General features: G+C 38.9%; 1 protein-coding gene across 1 annotated transcript in view; it reads right to left on the reverse strand.

Moving 5' to 3' along the window:
• Positions 1-19,893, reverse strand: part of eif3ha (eukaryotic translation initiation factor 3, subunit H, a) — a 70,792-nt gene that overhangs the window by 22,287 nt on the left and 28,612 nt on the right. The window contains 3 exon segments of the mRNA XM_036557906.1: positions 1,302-1,401; positions 16,948-17,049; positions 17,052-17,109. Of these exon segments, the coding sequence (XP_036413799.1) occupies positions 1,302-1,401; positions 16,948-17,049; positions 17,052-17,109 (260 nt within the window).

Genomic DNA, 19,893 nt, shown 5'->3' on the forward strand with positions numbered 1-19,893 from the left:
GGCGTGTTTGCCTTGGAGACATCTGATACATCATTGGCTAAAGGTCTATCCATTAAACATTACTGTGTTTATTGCTAGCATTAATGACCGGCACACTGGTGATTTCATTGCTGTATATTTTACAGATTTCATTCTTTAACTGCTCCCTCAGTTTGGCATTAGTTTACTAGACTGTACTTAACATCACTGAAATGTTCCTCTCTTCCACTGGAAATTCCAATGTGCAGCATAACAATACCTTTAGTGGGCCATCTAGGCTGGTTTCGGCACATACATACATGCTGGGACTCAGGTAATTTAATTATATTTCGTTTTCTTTGTGCATTTCTCTCGAGCTGCTGTGCAACGCCATCTCCGCTTCTATATATTGTTATATGCCGTGACTTTTGGCGATCTTGCTTTCTTGAGTTTATTTCCTTTTGTGCCACCCTTCACTTAAAGATCTGACTGTGCAACGCAACGACAGAAGCCATATTACGCCTGATCATATATGCAGTGTCAGAATTAACACATTAGCACACTGAAGGAGAATTAAACTGTTAAAATGTTAAAAAAAGTGATTGAGTGGTTTGAAACCCACAACAGTCCACAGCGGTGGTGAATGGAACCAGGTGTCTGAAGAGATTAATGCCTCTAGAAGCTCCCTTATGCAACGTTATTACATGAAATGGTCATCAGCATGCTGCCTGATGTCTGAGATATTGTTTCACGATAGTTTTCGGAAGGCCTTGACACATATTTACTAAATCCATTCAAAGAGGATAGGTACATGCACAGTGTTGTAAGGCAAAGAAAGTTTTGGATTTTTTTTTTCAGGTTTGCTATTTTGCCATAAGCAACATGATTCATAAAGACTCAGAAGACATGTGTAGGTTCAATGGTGGTTTTGGATAATAAGTAAAATGGCCATATTTGTAGTGTAGACATTGCGACCCCTGGTTCCTATCACCACCACTATAATCTACAATGAACCATTTTGCATCAAACTACTCTGAATGACTTCGTTTACATCTCAGCCATTGAATTATGCAGAAAAATGACTGGACTTCCCCTAAACAAGCAAACAGCATGATGTCAACAAAAAAATTACATCCACAAATTTTTTATAATTGATGTAAATGACTTTGTCAACTAAACACTGCAGCCATAATAATGACAATTTGGAATTTCGTCCATGTTGTGCAGCTCTAGTTTGGACCTACATATTATTCTGTGGCTGTATGACTGTGAGATTTGGTTTTATGTACCTCTACATACCTTAAAGGAATGTGTATGTGTGCACGTGTGAGCGCGCTGCCTACCCCTCTGGAGAGAAGTCTTTTTCTTTACAGATCTCCATCAGTTTGGGTGTTAACCTGTATCCCTTGAGGGACAGGGAGCCTTGTGCCATCTTGATGGGATCTACAAAGAAGAGACATTACCAAGCAAAGCGCCGCGGTTATTGTCTCTACAATAGCCGGCCATTACATATCTCTCTCTTTAACTCTCACCCACGGCATTTGAGCTCCAGCGAATGCAGCAGAGAAGCCGTAGTAAATTGCTGTAAACAATGATGAGTCTGCCTGTAAGTCAGTGAAGTAAATCACCACACAACGACAAAGTGCTCTTTCACAACTAGCAGCGAAATGCTTTGAGGTAGTTACGCTAATACTTTCGGTGATCATTTTGTTCTGCTGTAAACAAGAATAAAAATGATTCGCAAATAGCAAAGGAACCAGGAGAAGTGACACACTAAAAGGCTGCATGGCTTTGTTCAGTGGTTTCCGTCACTAAGCATTAGAATAATATGATATACTAATGTTATGGTGGACAGTTTGAAATACTGTCAAAGGAGGTGCACTCGTGTCATATTTTTATTTCTCATATCTAACGTAGCATCTTGACTCTAGCTTGTTTAATCTTTCTCCAATTTACCATTTTATTTCACCAGTTCTGTGATTTTCCACGAGGTGTGTTTGCCTTTATGACATCTGATACACCAACAGCTAAACGTTTCTTCATTAAACATTACTGTGTTTATTGCTAGCATTAATGACTGGCACATTGGTGATTTTATCGCTGTATATTTTATAGATTTCATTCTTTAACTGCTCCCTCAATTTGGCATTAGTTTACTATACTGTACTTAACATCACTGAAATGTTCCTCTCTTCCATTGGAAATTCCAATGTGCAGCATAACGATACCTTTAGTGGGCCATTTAGACTAGTTTTGGCACAAACCTACTACCAGCGAGAGCAGAACATGCGTTTTTAATTATATTTTGTTTGTACATTGCTCTTGGGTTGAAACGCCATCTCCGCTTCTATTTATTGTAACACACTGTGACTTTTGTCGATCTTGCTTTCTTGTGTTTATTTCCATTTGATGAGTCTGCCTTTAAGTCTATGAAGTAAATCACCACACAATGACAGAAATGCTTTGAGGCAGTTACACTAATACTTACGGTGATCATTTTGTTCTGCTGTAAACAAGAATAAAAATGGCCCGCAAATAGCAAAGGAACCAGGAGCACAGCTAAGTGGAGGGTTCAGTTTCATCTTCACCAGCATCACAGGAGTCATCATGAAGCTTCATTAACTGACAGCTGGGCTCATCAGCAAGAATGTGTCTGGGCTCGCTGTAAAAAGAGTATGGTCACTTTTCTTGGTTCATGTGCTCTGATTCTTCAAGCTTTCAGACTTTTCTTTGAGGCTGCAGCCTCGCTCTTCTACGGCCACATTCGGCCTTTTCTTTTGAAATCCTTTTGAACACGGAGCAGTTTGGATAAGTCTCTTCTAACTTTTTCTACAGAAACATCAACCCAAATGATTATGAGGTCTCAGCAGCGCGAAATTATGACAACTGTTGAGTTGGATGGCAGTAAAAGGCTTTGCTCACACAGCAGGTAAAAGTGGCCCAAATCCGTGAACAACAAAACGCACTGAATCTGACATTTTCAATTCTGATTTGAGACACTTTCAAAACATGTGATACTAAAATCTGATCCATATTCAATATGCGGCAATGCGACTCAGTCTGAACAGCCAGATTGGAATTCACGCGACTTACGTCAATCCAACTCTACATTCTTCAAAATTCCGCGCTGCTAAGACTAATAAACATCTGGGGTGACGTTTCTGTACCAAAAAATTAGAACAGACTTATCCAAACCACTTCTTGTTCGAAGGGATTTAGAACGAAATGGCTGTGAAGTGGCTGTGGCTGAATAACAGGCACTTTTTAAGGTGAGCTCAAACACATTTTGGGTGATGAGCCCAGCTGTCAGTCAGGGAAGCTTTGTGATCGCTCCCGTGATGCTGGTGAAGATGAAACTGAAAGCTCTGGGAGCAGCATGATTATTTACCTCCGGATGAGCAACGTAAAGGACGTGAAGCATTGTTTTTTTGCGCATGTGGGTCAGTTTAGGAGCTGATCTGTTCAGACTGATGTCACACACAGGTCACATTTAAAAGATAATGTGAACAGCCAAACAAAAAAATCGGATTTGCTGAGGAAATCAAATTTGGGCCACTTTTACCTGCTGTTTGAACATAGCCAAAGTCACACGAATTCAGATTTGGCTGAGTCGCATTGCTGTGTATCGGATACGTATCAGATTTCAGTACCACATATGAAAACATCTCAAATCTGAATTAAAAATGTCAGATACAATGTGTTTTTGCTGTTCACACTGCCACACAGATGATACATCTGTGTCACATCTGAAGAAAAAGATTGGATTTGGGCCACTTTTACCTGCTGTGTAACCATAGCTTTAAGTCTCTTGATGTGGAAACACTCGAGACTTAAAGTGGAAGAAACATATAGAGGGGTCCAGCTGCAGACGGGACTCTCTACACTCGCCTACTTGTCATGTGAATGGACGGGTTTCCTGGCGAAGGCCTGTCAGAGCTGCCATGTATATCTGATATACAGCACCGTCGTCAAATGTCTGTTACTCAGCTTATGCTTGGCTTATTTCATTTCAGAAGACAAGTGAAGTATGAGGCTTCAAGTTTGCCTCCATAAGCTAGAAACAAGCAAAGCATCAACAGCATCAATAAGACCTTGTTCAGTCTTACTGGAGAAAACTACCAGGTGAACCATTTTCCTCAAAATTAAAAAGAAACAGAGTCTCTCTATTTGAACTGTTTAGCAGCTTCTGCAGTTATAATAACATTCACCACAAAGCTAAAGTTGAATTTTTATTTATAGCTTTAGTACCATTCTGGTGCCTAACTGTGTCAATAGATTTGGGAGGAACACAAAATTTGAAGAAGAGGGACAGCTTCAGCACTGCATATTCATCATGATTTTGCTGTATTTTCTGTAAAATTTGTGATTTCTGTTATTTGCTATCTAAAAACAATTCAAACTAGCACTTGCTTTTAATTTGCTCAGCTAGTTTTAGTGCTAGTTTTAGTGCTAGTTTACTTGAAGGGCATCTACATAACACATTCATAACATCTTACATAAATACTTCATAACATGTTAATGAATATTTAAATCAACATTCATAAAGCATGCATGGTTTTCATGATATTAATATGGATTACTATGTTATTATGCTGAGACATATTTCAAAGTAAAAGTCCACATTTTTTATTTTGAAAAAATCTATTATTTTCTTTTTAAATGTTTGTAATTGTTTTATCTCAGGCACTTGTTGCTTTGCATGTCACATTACTACATGTAAATTACTCATTTATATGCTAAGGAACAATCATTTGACTAAATTTTAGTATGATGATGTGCCTAAGTGTCAAAGCACTTAATGACCAAAGGGGTAAGCAAGGTCATTTTTATTTTGGCTGTCCAGAAATGAGGTATTTCATTCAATGGATTATTATTAAAGTAAATTATGTTCAACTTTGCGTTTTATCGTTAAGTTCAATACTTTGAAAATTATTTTAAGGCATAGTTGCACTTCTTTTTTGTGTATACCATTATGTTTATCCTGGTTAACGGTGTACTATAGATTTCTCAATTATCTGGAAGGGTTAAGAAAAACTTCATATACAACCATACACTATTCATTAAAATGCTGCAGTACCTTCACCATAATTTTTGTTGAAATGGCATTCAATTTGCTGACGAATGCATACCACACTGTTTAGAACTCGGGCCTTGACTTGAGACTTGCCTGTACTGACTTGGAATTTGAATCGAGACTTGACTGTCTTGACCTAGGACTTGACTCCAGACTTGACTGTCAAGATCTGAGCCATGCATGTTACTTGAAACTTTGTTCACACTGCAGTGCAAGTCAGATGTGTTTCTTATATCCAACTGTTTAGACCGACTGTTCAGATTTAAGTTACAAATGACCAAATCTGATTTGTAGGGTCAGTCACATTTGCTCACATATCGAATGCGTCATATTAATGATGTACACATGCAAATGCTGACTAGGTAGGGGCAAAACTTAGCAAACCTAACAATAATAACAAGCTTATAGAATTATAACAGCATTTCACTTTCATTAACTGTAAGATGAACGGAACGTGACATTAGTGTAGGTTAACCTGGTCAGCAGACTGCTAACAAGCTACAAGCTGTAGCAGTGATATTCAAAGACAAGCTTCAAGTTTAGATTACTGATGAAGCAATCACTGTAACCTACAGCATAGAAAGTACAAAGTGTTTGTTGTAATATGTGAATGTGCACCACTAACTTTTTTGTCGTACATTCTGTTGTTTTCCGCCAAACTCTGAATGACTGAAAACGCACATGAAATCTGACCTGATCAGTCAAACTGAATCAAGGATCCAGAAATCTGATTTGAAACCACCTACACAGAAGGCTTGAATCTGACAGAAAGTAGTCAGATTTAATGTGGCTTTTGCCATTTAAGGCAAAGAAAACCTGTCCTGCTTAAATCAAATATTGTCTGAACAAAGCCTTAGTGACTTGTTCCCACCTCTGACCATCACTACAATTTTGTCAAACAGGTTGTGGTTCTATGTGATACAGAATCTCCTCTGAGGGTGCATACAATTACAATGTAGCCGCAGCACAGCAGAAGGAGGAGCAGACTGAGGACTTTTCCTCCTTTAAAAAGGTGAAAACTCAACATCAAAGTCTCAGAACTGAATATCTCTAATGGCAATAAATATTCCAAATTTCAGAGATTTTATGACCACAATATTTTCAAATCCATTTTAAGACTTTAAGGAATTAAGGATACACAGGAACCCAGTTTTAAGTGGCAAAATGATCAATATAAGAGCATTTTTTGCCCTTTGCACCTAATGCTTCCTGACACTGACTGTCAGGTATCGTGAAAATACTGATTTATAAGCATTGTGATATAACATTTTGGCCATATTACCCACCCCGACCTGAATAGTTAACTGCTTATTATGAAAAGGTATCATATGTGACTTTTCTTGTTTAAGAAACACGCCTGCGTCACAAGAAGGCCAAACGGTAGAATGTTACAGAAACAGCTTGTCCTTTTGCTCTCCTTCGCACAGACGTTTAATTCATTTTTTTGACAAACCAATCTCAAGCGTAAGAGCAAAAGGTCAAACAGCAAAGGCTTTTTTTCCCCCCTTGTGAAGAGAAGACACAGGCCGGAGCGGTTTGTCGTCGCGATAATCAAGCGGGCACAAAGGGCCGCTCACCAGCGGTTTTAGTAATCGAGTTGTACTGAATTAATGTGGTTGTCACAGAGTTGTCAAAAGGCTTTAGAAACATTTCCAAAGTCCTTATCGGTCCTGCCACTCACGCCCAGCCCCACCGAGGCCAGAGAAATCGTCCCCGCCTTCTCATATACACCCACCTTCTGCTTTCAACCACAATCCAAGTCAGCTCCCAAAAAGAAGGGATACTGTTTTCTGAGCGGAGCAATCGATCAACAGATTTTGAAAAGTCAGATGGAACCCAAAGCAAAGAAAAGATAAAAGTCAGCTTTAATGAGCCATTAAATCCGTGGAAAGCTGTGCCGGGCGCACAGGAGATGCTGTGAATGATCTGGAGACTTCCTTTCATTTGAACGTTCCTATACACAACCGTGAGTTTATCACATCACTCATTCATGACAACTTACTTATCGGGTAGATCTGTCTGGTCCAAAAAGGAACAAAAAATGAAAGAAAAAAGCCTAAACCACAAACTTACAGAACAATTTAGCTAAAACGAAATGTACACTGACGTTCACAAGTTCGGAATCTATTTCCATATGAATTGTATTTGTTATTATATATACAAGGGCTATATACTAAATACTGGAAACTGTTCACCAAAACGTGTTTTTTAGATATTATTTAATATTTCAAGGATTCTGTGAACAAGAAGTGAATAAAATGATACTTTAAAATGCTGACTTCTGGTTCTGAAATCTGACTAGCTGAGCTGCCTCCAAAACCACTATAAAATACTCTATATATGCAGATCTACAACCGTCTCACACCAACTGAATTCTGTATTACCATACTAAGTCTTACTGGACACTAAACATCTTGCTGTTAATGAAAAATCTCTCACTGTTATGCTGCTCACATGGACCACCAAGGAAAAAAGAACCTGGTTTTGTTTGAACTGAGGGACTGACAACTAATTTTCTTCACTAGAACCAGGCTGATCAGCTAACAGGCTAAAAGACAGCTAACAGGTTCTGCCATTAATATCACAGGATCTGAATTTTAGTACTTACATGATTTTAGTTCTGCTCTGAGTAGCATTAAACGCAGGCTGAATCTTAAACTGCTTTCTCTTTCCTATATACACCAGACAACCATAACATTAAAACCACCTCATTTTTACACTCATTGTCCATTTTATCAGCTCCACTTACCATAAAGGTGCACTTTGTAGTTCTATAATTACAGACTGTAGTCCATCTGTTTCTCTGCATACTTTGTTAGCCCCCTTTTACCCTGTTCTTCAATGGTCAGGATCCCCACAGGACCACCACAGAGCAGGTATACTTGAGTGGTGGCTCATTCTCAGCACTGCAGCAACACTGACATGGTTGTCCTGCTGAAGTGTCCACTCACTGTTCACTGTATTATATATATTTACCTTGTTGGTTCACCTTGTAGATGTAAAGTCAGAGACGATAGCTCATCTGTTGATGCAGAGTTTGTGTTGGTCATCCTCTAGTCCTTCATCAGTGGTCACAGGATGCTGTTGACTGGACATTTTGTTTGATAGTCTATTCTCAGTCCAGCAGACTGAGGTGTTTAAAAACTCCAGCAGCTCTGCTGTGTCTGATCCACTCAGACCAGCGCAACACACACTAACACACCACCACCACATCAGTGTTACTGCAGTGCTGAGAATGATCCACCACCCAAATAGTACCTGCTCTGTGGTGGTCCTGTGGGGATCCTGACCACTGAAGAACAGGATAAAAGGGGGCTTATAAAGTATGCAAAGAAACAGATGGACTACAGTCTGTAACTGTAGAACTACAAAGTGAACCTATATGGTAAGTAAAGCTGATAAAATGGACAATGAGTGTAGATACAAGGAGGTGGTCCAACTAAAGTTATTCAACTTTGTGCTCTCTCCTAAACAGGTGTCATTTTAGCATCAGTTAACTGGAACCCAGCCTGTGCTGTGGTGTGGCAAGTTCGACCAGCTACTAAGCTCTCTCCCAACACCACAGGACAGGGTCGATTTGGGCTTTCTGTCAATGAAACTTTATGATTTTTTCCCCTTTGTAAACATTTGCCAGCAATATTACTTGCTGACCAATCACGGTCATTTCTGGTGTTGGCATGGCGACAACGAAGATGGCAAATTGACTTTCAAAGGAATCACAATCTCGAATAGCAGCTCAAACTGGGCTGCAAACATTTGTGCATTCAAAGCTGAAGCTTCTGAATGAAGAAATAAAGCTCTCCATGCCACTTTACTTTTCCACAAAGGAAAGGAGACCAGTGTCAGAGTTCATACACTCTGTGAGGAGCAAATCGATTTGTACTTGAGGGCATTCTGCCCGTTTGATTTGTCCTTCATCTGGTGTGGAGCTGCATCTCCAGAAGCAGCTCAATCTGAGTTACAGACAACTGAGCAGTGAGTAAAAGGGTTCCTAAAGTTTTAGCTTTGAACAAAGCGGAGAATGTTAGCGTCCAGTGTAAACTGTTTTTGTGTGAAAAAAGGCTGAATATTCCGCATTTTCGTGGTGTTCATTCACGTCACATTCGGTGTGTAACAGCCTTCAGATATGACATTTTAATCATCACAGAACAGGTTTAATTTCGCCTTTCTATCCCTTCAGCACCGGCCACTCGACTTCACTCCATCAGATTTAAATCATTATCATCCAGACTTGTGTCAGTGCTTTAGTTAGCCAGAACTGAACATGTTCTGTTATGCCTGTAATAGGGGGGTCTGGGGGCATGGTCCCCCAGGAGAATGATCATCATTAACCTTCAAAGCAGGAACAACCAGAAAGTGTATCAAAAATGGCTATTTGGTCAAGTTGGAACACATCAGATCTGTATCTATATAGTTTTTTGTTAAGCACAGAGCTAATATGACCAATTTCATCCATCCACTTACAACAGCCTCAGATCAACCAAAGGGACTGTACAAAGCAAATATGTTACTTAAATACACCGATTATAGATCAACTCAGTCTTAGTTGGTGCAATCAAAAAGAGAGTGGTTTTGCTGTGTATGCATGTTCAATAAGCTAGAATTTAGACAGAATTTCGTGGTCATAGTGGCAAATACTATATTTTCTCAGTTAAGTTCAATTAAATATAACCTTCATTTTAACCAAAATGTTATTTAACTCTCCCTCGCTTTCTTAATGATCACTAACCTCCATCAGATCTGCTCCTTCAGTCCTGTCAGTCTCCTTCAGCTTCTTTCTTTCCCTCTTCCTGTATTTAGTAATACATTCATTTTATCAAACTCAGATTTACAAGAACTCAAGGAAATAATGATCAATCAGTTCTTTTTTTTAACTGATAAAAATCTTCTCATCTCACTGACCTTCGATGGAGTTGCTGCCTCTTAATTTCCATCTACAGGTTGAGGAATTGAGGGATATAAAACTGCATTATGGTCAACACTGTATGACCGTTTCACACAAAGCTGAAGTCAGCTTCTCTTTCGACTTGTCACGCTCCACCTTAACTGTAAGTTACATTCTGGCATCATTCTTTCCAAATACTGACACGAAACCTACAAATAGAGGAAATAAGGAGCTGTTAATGTTATTTCTATCCCTCTTGTTCGTTCACACTCTTGCACTCACTATGAAGTGAGGTTAAACTAGTTAGTTTGTCAGCTAACATTACATTAGCTAGCTAATGTAAGTGTTAGCCTAGCCTCTTTTCTTTACTTCACTTTAAGCCAAAGTAACTAGCTAGCTAACAGACAACCGAATAAAACCCCCAGCTATACTGACCATAATTTGCCATAGTGTAGGTGGATATATTTCCTCTGTAATTCTACTGTTTCACTCTGTATATTATAGATTCTGAATAAGGTCTAATGTTTATTTATTTATTATAATTTAATTCTCAATGTTGTACAGCTTTCTCAGTCATTTTAGAATCTGGTATGGTTCCATTCATCAATCTGGACACATCTAACATTTCCTAATATTCATTTTTAGCTTTGTAATATCCAAGTAATTATTTGAAAGCTGTGAGGTTACACAGGGCTAGAGTATGAGAATATACTTGTCTGTGGCTAAACTGGTTTTTTATATATATATATATATATATATATATATATATATATATATATATATAATACACATATATATATATATATATATATATATATATATATACACAGCAGTTCCAATGGATAACACAGGTGTAATTCTTTGCACACCATGTTTTACCTATAAGAGTCCTTGGGCAAGACTCCTAATGCTCCATTCTCCTAACTCTGTATTATGATTAAACTGTAAATCTCTCTGGAAGTGCCATAAATGTCTCTTCCTCCTTTCATAGAGTCTCAAGTGTCTCTTATATGTTAGCTACATTAGCCTTGTAGCTCCAATTAAAAACTAAAGAATTAAACTTCACACACCAAACATGTCTTGGCTGACTACATCTCGTGTAAGGGGATTTTTTTTTTTTCCGGTTTGTTTTGCACAAACTATTCCTTGGAGAACATCAACCACAAAGCAAACCCATACAAGTTCCTTTCTTACAGTTATGAGGGTCATTGATGCCGGTTCCTCAAAGGCTCTTTTATTTGGCCCTTTAATATAGCAGCCTGCATTATTGATGCCTTTTAAAGAGGACGTGATTAAATATAAGGAGGAGCAGCTGGAAGGCGGCACTGCATCACTCAGGGCTCCTCTCTGGAGAAGCGTTGGAGATTAATGAGAAGGGGCCCAACTGTCCCTGAAGACTCAAACCCACCACTTCTGCCTCCTTTTTAAACCTGCCCTACTGAAAAGGTGAAATCAGTAGTGTTGTATACACTGAGTAGCCACAATGCTTTGTACCTATATTATTTGGCCATTTTATGAGAAACACCAACCATATGGATGCACTTTGTAGGTTTACGGTAACTGGCTATAGCTCTGCTGCTGCACAATTTACCCATAGGCCTCGGTCACATTTCTGGGATTTTTTTTGCTGGAAGTACATGTTGCTGGGTTAAGATGCTTCCACTAAAACGACAATAACAACAATGACTGCTTACCAGCATTGGAAGTGTAGGTAGGATATTTTGATAGCCTAAATCACCATAATAAAAAATGCTACCAGCATTAAAGTGTGGGCAGAATGTTTTGATAGCCTACCTCATTATTAAACTAAGTTTGTTCAATACACTTGAAATAAGGCTGAAGTAACACAAAACACATGGCAACTACGACAAAGACAAAGAGACATACTTTTTTCATGATGAGCTGAAGTGATATACAAACACCAGTGTATTATTAAGATAATCGTCTTAGAGGAGGATGTGTGGAACAAGGTTTGGAAGAATGCAAACTCTATCAGTATATGTAATAAAGCAAAAGCTATCCAGTTTAAAATCTTACACAGAGCATATCTCCAAGTCACCGCAGTAAATTTAAAGAGGGTTTTTCTCCTATGTGTCCTAAATGTAAAGTGGAGGTAGGTAGCCTCACCCATTGTCTGTGGACTTGTTACAGAATAAAAAAAATTGGGGGGAGATCTCACAGGAACTGTACAAGATTTTCGGAACCGATGTAAGGATGGACCCATTGTGTTTATTGGGTTGGTTTGTGTTTGGCTTGGGTTGCCAAATAATTATATTTCCGACAAGTTTAAGAAAAAACTCTGCAATGTTTTAACATTCTGTGCAAGGAAATGTATTTTATTACAATGGATAACAGCTAAAATACCCTCTATAGCAAGCTGGCACAGAGTTGTATAGTTTACTGTGGCATTTTGATATGTTGGTCAGCATAAATATTTGTGTTTGTAAGCTGGGGATGTTTTGTTATGTGTGTGTATGGTGTATGCTTGTTGAGAAAAATTTAATAAAGCATAATTTAAAAAAAAAAAAAAGATAATCGTCTAGTAGGCAGTAGTAGATTTGTTTTACCCAGCATTTATGTACTTCCGTACTTTGCGTACTAGGTGCCTATTCCATGAAAAAAAGCCACAGCAGGACCACAGGAGAGCAGATATTTGAGTGGTGGACCATTCTCAGCACTGCAGTGATGTTATCCTGGTAGCATGTGATTCAAAGCAGTGCACTACCCAAACATATCCAGCCAAGAGAGGGTCAAATGTCAGAAACTGACCACTGATGAAGGCCTAACAGACTGTACACACTTAAAAATGACGGTTCCTCAAGGGTTCTTTAATGGAAAAAACTGTGCTATATAGAACCATGAACACTCAAAGAATCATTTGCGTGATTAAAGGGTTCTTTGTATCGTGAAATGGTTCTTCGCATTGATGGAGAGTGTGCTGCAGATGGTTCTATTTAGAACCTTTTTAAAAAGGGTTCTATATAGGATTGAAAAGAGTCCTTGTATTGATACAAGCTTGACATGGTCACAATAGCTGAACCCTTTTTGGTGTTATATAGAACCCTTTTCAAAAAGGTTCTTTGTCGAGCAATCTATAGCACATTCTCCATCAGTCTGAAGAACCCTTTCACAATGCAAAGAACCCTTTAATCATGCAAATGTTCTTTGAGAGTACATGGTTCTATTTAGAACCATTTTCTTTACTAATGGACCCTTGAAGAGCCATCTTTTTTAAGTGTATACAAGGTGGACTAACAAGGTAGGTGTTTCTAATAAAGTGGCCAGTACGTATAAAATATCCCACCAATGTTGGGTATGTGTTACTGGAATCAGGACACTGATGAAATGTTTCAGTGATAGTTTGACCGAAACCTCTAATGTGGCTAGCTGCTCTATAGAAACGTCTCCTCACTTTTTGAAACATAAGAATTTAATGCAGTTTAATGTAGCTAATTATAAGAATTTAATGCAGACGTTATTAAAGTGCCTAGACATTTCATATAGGCCATACACGAAATCCAAGCTGCAAAAACTGTCAGTTATATATGAATTGTTTTCGTGATGTCAGAACAAACTCATTTACATATACACTATATGGACAAAAGAATAGGAACACCCCTCCTAGTTACTGAGTTCAGGTGTTTCAGCCACATTCATTGCTAACAATCTTGATAGACAAAAACAGGCAGCAGAATGGGTCAGACCGATGAGCTCTGTGACTCAGAGACATGATGAGTCTAGGTTTAGCGAAAGCCAGGAGAACATTACCTGCCTGACTGCATTGTGCCAACTGTAAAGTTTGGTGGAGGAGGGACAATGCTATGGGGTTGTTTTCAGGGTTTGGCCTGGGCCTCTCAGTGAAGGTAAATCTTAATGCTTCAGCAGACCAAGATAGTTTGGACAATTATATGCTTCCGACTTTGTGGGAACAATTTGGGGAAGAACCTTTTCTGTTCCAGCATGACTGACTGAGCCCCAGTGCACAAAGCAAGGTCCATAAAGGTCATGGCTGGGTGAATTTGGTGTGGAAGAACTTGACTGGCCTGCACAGAGCCCTGACCTCAACCCCATCAAACACCTTTGGGATGACCTCAGGGCCGTTAGGATCAAAATTCAAGTGAGGTCCATTTTGCAAAAAATGTTACCTACATCTCAGAGTGAATAAAATAACTGTCAAATATGAGAATTGCACCAACTCTAAGTTTCTCCACCTTTTCCTTTCATTTGTTGCCTCCTCATCCCTCCATTTTGCCATGAACTGCTACTAATGTTCCACAAATTGATTTGACTCCTACCCTGTTTAAGTTTATGTAATGAATAATTTAACTATGTATGTTTATTTTCAGCTGAAATCTACACTAAATCAAGTAATAGTTTTATATTCATTTTAATTAATTTACCTCCCTCTCCCGTTCTTTCTCTCTCTCTCTCTCTCTGCTCTCTCTTGCATCTCTGTTCTCACTGATTACTGGAAAAGCACGCATTAAACATCTTATAAAAGGCTGTCTGTACCCTAGCAAAAGGAAAGGCAGCTACTCATACAGTTAATGAGACAAAATAGAGCCTAATGTACCTGCTGATTTCTTAATAGTGTTAGTACCATCAATAATCTGGTTAACAGTGAATGTTCTCATGCCAATTGTAGTATATTATGCATAGGTAACAAAATACAGCTTTAATTTCTCATCTAATCACTAATCTAGCTGAAGACAGAGCCTGTAGCATAACCTGAGCAGCTACTGGAGCTGGACTGAAGCACGCTGGTTTAGCTAACAACGTTGTGAGTCTTCCAAACAAAGAAATGAATGATGGAGTTTGTTTTACATTAATATGGTAAATTTTACATTAATATGTAAATTAAGCTCACAAACTCTTATATTTTTAGCATAGTGATGTTATATGTTAGTGTATAGCATGTGTGCTGCATATCTGAACATCTCAAGAAGTTACTCTGGTTCTCAGGGCTGTGTAGCGTCTCATACAAACATGCACAGAGTGGGCAGTTGAGTCTGGGGCCGAGCCGCAGCTGTTCTGAGGTTTACAAAATATCAGCAGATTTTAATTGGCCATAATACAGTGACAGCGCTCACAGAAAACAAATCAAATTTCATCTTCCCAAAAATGCGGCATAATAAATATTATGTCCCTATTTAACTGGATGGCCTGTGATACTGTGGCTGCGCCGCCGAGTAGACTGTATTATCGTAATAGCACTATTTCCACGTTTAATTTCATGAATGGAGCAAAGGGAAAAAAAAACCTTCTAAACTATTGCGGTCCGGCCCTCAGTGTCCTCATAGCTGGTTACCACCATGGATGAACTACGACAGAGATTGCGCCCATGCTCTCTCGTCCAACGTCAGTGTCTGACCTCACAAATGCTCTTCTGAATGAATGGGCAAAAATTCCCACAGACACACTCCAAAATCATGTAGAAAGCTTCCCGGAAAGAGTGGAAGCTGTTATAGCTGCAAAGGGGGATCAACTCAATATTATTGTCTATGGATTTAGAATGGGATGTCATAAAAGCTCCTGTAGGTGTCCCAATACTTTTGTCCATATAATGTATGCTCCTCTTCAGCCTACAACAGTTTTAACTCACCCATTTACATTGACGTGATAAAAAGTGATTCAGCTCTGACTACTCTTTGAATAAAGCAAAACGTATGGCAGCCAATCAGAACAGCTGTAATTTACACATCTTAGCAAGGCACAGCAAAAAAACAGCCTTTTTAATTTTAGTGGATAAAGAGAGGTTGGAAAATGGCCATGTAAGAATGAATTATGACTGCTCTTGGGTTTTTGGTACATAAACCCACACAAATGTTACAAGTGGACATCAGGGGGAAAAATACAAGAAAAAAGTAGCGTATGGGTCTTTAATTGCCTATATAGACTACGTCATAGAAAGTTATTATCTGAGACATTGTTTGCATGTTTTTTAAGCTTAAAACATATTTTAAAAAAAGTTTTCATGGTGGAGAGGTACATGCAGGGCATTCTAATGCAAAACATTACCCAAAGAGGACTTAATATTTATCACTATTTTACCACCATCAACATTATGTATAAAAATCAGAAAAGGTTTAGGTTTACTGGTGGTTTTGGATAGTAAATAAAATGGCTATAACCCCTGGGTGCGGGACTAATTTTCAGTGCTGGGAGTGGGTGGGTTGCCAGCCTACTGCAGGCGGGAGTGGGATGAAATGTGCATGTAGAGAAACTCTGCAAATTAATGAATCGCCTAAATAAGTAGAACGATCACTAAATCGTATTTATAAACAATATAAAATGATAACAGTAAAACAATTCGAATGAATGAAGTCTTTCTAAAGAGTTCAGAACAATCACGTAAGCAACATGCAAGTTCTTATAGCTTACAGAGACAGCGGAGCCTTCAGCCCGACGGCCACAGCTGCCCAGCAAAACACCAAAAATAACCACTCTGTGGTTTAATTCTTGCTTTGTGCTGCACTGGGAATAAATGGCATTTGGCAAAGTTACCTCACAGAGAGCCTGATGACCATGACTGCCATGTTATTTCAGCAAAGAATAATGTATTTGTGAATAGACTGTGTCTAATATTGGATGTCAGTTTCTTCTTGATGGAACTGGGTGGGCGGAGGCGGGACAAAACATTTCGGATCCAGGTTCTAGTTTTCAGAAGACCTCTAGTTCCCATCACTGGCATCAGACAGTAAGTTTCTCTACAATTAACCATCTCAGCTATTGAATAATGCAGAAATTTAGAAATTAAGTGGAGTTCCCCTTTAACAATACTATCTGTATTAAAGTTGATTAATTATGTGTCAAATTAGCATTGATGAGGATAACAATGATAACACACTGAGAATAATTAAGTGTTGGTTCTGTGAAAGATAACTACTGTTCACGAGCTGTAAAGTGGGAATTGAATCTGCAGCTGTTGGTGTTTGTACCCCAACCTATAAATCACACACACACTACAGGCGCTGGCAGCACAGCGTTAGTTCACGGTGGGAGTCAGTCATTTAGAGGAAGGAGGCTTTACCGTAAATAAGCACTACAGACTCCTCTATGGCAGGCTGGTAGCTGAACAGCGAGTGCAGCAGAGCTTTACTGACGGATGAGCCGTAATACGTGGACTCTAGCAGCCGAGGTGAAGGTGGTCGATGTTGAGATGACGGACACTCCTCATCATCTCAATCTGGTACTGAAGGACGGAGGGAGAGAGAAACAGACGGACACAGACAGAAAGAAAGAAACACAACATTAATTCAGAACTAATTACAGTTGCAGGTAAAAAAAAGAGCCAGACATCTCCAGCACTGCTCATTAGTCCAAGCTCAAGGCTCTGAGTGTGTGTGTGTTTTTTATGTGTGAGATGAGTGTGTGTGTGTGTGTGTGTGTGTGTGTGTGTGTGTTTTTATGTGTGAGATGAGTGTGCGTGTGTGTCCTCCACAGCCCTGAACAGTTTTCAGCACAAAAATCTAACATCACAGATGATCTCACCCATACTCTCTCAGTTGTGCTGCAGAAATAACAGGCAAAAAACTAGCAAGTAATTGTAAATCATAAAATACAGTGACAATGAAGAACATGGGGCCTAAATAATGATGAGTAACATCACGATTTTTATCAGTTTTATCGATTTTTACATCATGGTAAATTACATCAATGTCATCAGTATATAAAGGAGCAATAAGTGATTTCCTTCTTTCTTCATGAACAATTAATATGGCAGTGTTCTTGGAATCCAATACTGACACCTATCAGGGTGGGCGATACGAAGCGTCTATACTGCCCCCTGGTGTGGCGGAGAGGTAATCGCCCTCTTCTCATCTGATAGTGGAATGATGGATCAGTACCACTCAAAAGAGTTAGAGTAACTGGTAATTGTAAGAAATGTTGATCCAACTTTAGAATAAGACAACCCTTGTAAAGCATTTATAAATGGCTTAAAATGATTTTATTAATGGATATTAATTAGGTCATTAACACCTTCGTTATCTTTAATAAGCAGTTACAACATAAACAAAATGGTTGCTTGTCTAATAGTGAACCCACATTCATCTACACTGTTCAGCTCAGACCTTGCTGGTTACTGATCTTACTTAGGCCCAATCCCATTTCTTATTTTTTACACCTACCCCTTCAAGTGTCACTTTGCCCCTTGGAACTAAGTTACAGTGGGTAATGGTTGAAATCTTCCCTACGAAATGGGACCCTCAAATAAAGAAGAACATTACTTCATTAACAGCTACTAGTGCTGCTCTGTAGGCGACCCCGCCAGTCTGCAGACAGCCGAGGAGGGTAAAGTTCAGCTCCTCACTGCTGGGCTTTAGTTACATTTTGGGCATCATATGCCTTCAACGAGGGGGGATGACAATTATTTATTATCGCCCACCCCTAATTCTTCAGTGATATGAAGATGAAGTCAGATATTTGCCAGCTTCTTGTTCGAATTATCCCGTTCCACCTTAAATGGAGCAGCATTTCTGAAGCCTGAGGTGCCAGAATGTAACTGCTGCACCATTTAAAGTGGAACAGTAAAATTTAACTAGCTAGCTACCGAGACATCAGCACTACTACTAGCCATTTTTTGTTCTTTTTATGAAGAAAAGGGCCATAATACACTGAAATTAAACTAAGATAATACAACAGTTATCATAATTTTAACATGGAAAATATTTACATTTGTGAGTTTCTTTAGTCACTTTTTCTCATAACACTCTGTTTGAAGCGTCTCTGAAAAACCTCTGTTTGGAGGGCCATGTAGCCCCAACACTCCACCCTACCCCTCTATCTCAACAAAAACTGTGACACCTTACCACTAGGCGTGAACGTGCAAAACAGAAGGGTAGGGCTAAGTGGTAGGGGCAAGAGGTAAAATGGGATTGGGCCTCACTGTCATCGGTCAGCATTAAACCTTCAGCTTCGTCACATTCATATACATCAGATAGAACAGGTCACTTTAAGATCACTAAACAGCAAGATCCGAAGCCTACAGATGAATGTGGGTTCACTATTAGGCAAACAGATCGGCCCTTGTTATTAATGTGTTAGAACATTTTATTAGTTTATAACCATTAATAACCATTAATAAACTCATTTTAAACCATTCGCAAACCCGAATAGGGGTAGTCCTATTATAACATAGAACCCAAATGTCTGTTTCTGGATTCTGTGCAGTTAATAACTGACACAGCTGTTATCATAAGCAGCTTAGACAGTAACAGTTATCTGTCCAAGTAACACACGACAGACTACCAAACTGGTCGAACAATGTTATGTATTGTTTGTTTGAAATTGAGCTAAGTCTGACTTCAAATGTAAATCATTCTATCTTTGCTTGATCACTTACAGCTGAAGCTGATGTTATTGTAAATGTGTTAAACTGACAGCAACACAGCTTAGCCAATTATTCACTCGTTTAAAAAATAAACAGCGGAACTTTTGGGTCGTGTCGTGTTTTTCAAATGTCCTAATGTTACTTGATGCCATTTCTGCTTGTGAAGAGCAGTGATGATCCTCCATTATCATTTATCCCTTTTTAAAATTCAGCAACACGCAGCTCATCTGTCAGGTACTGCACTGATTTACCTGTGGAAAAGTTACTAGCATAGCTTTAGCTGCTGGAATCAATGAGTGCATTTACATAATAATATAATCTGAAAACTGCAGAAAACAACACGTTTACATGCACTTGAGTAATCAGATAACAGGGAAACTCTGGGTCTACATGAGTCAGACAGTAATCAGATTTCTGTTTTGCAACCAGCCAATAAACTCACAGAAGACGACGACGTAAACGTAACATAAAACTCCATGACGTAGCTTTTTTTTTAAAAAAAAACATCGCACCACTTTACCTGAAACTTTGAGTATACATCATCTAGAAGATGAAGAATATTTAAATCCTTCATTTCGTCAAGCATAGTAGGTGTTAGTGTCACTCTAAAAGCATTTTGCTGCCATCTTTCTGGTACCATGGACT

The sequence above is a fragment of the Colossoma macropomum genome, unplaced genomic scaffold (assembly GCF_904425465.1).
Source record: "Colossoma macropomum unplaced genomic scaffold, Colossoma_macropomum, whole genome shotgun sequence".
Classification (NCBI taxonomy): Eukaryota; Metazoa; Chordata; class Actinopteri; order Characiformes; family Serrasalmidae; genus Colossoma; species Colossoma macropomum.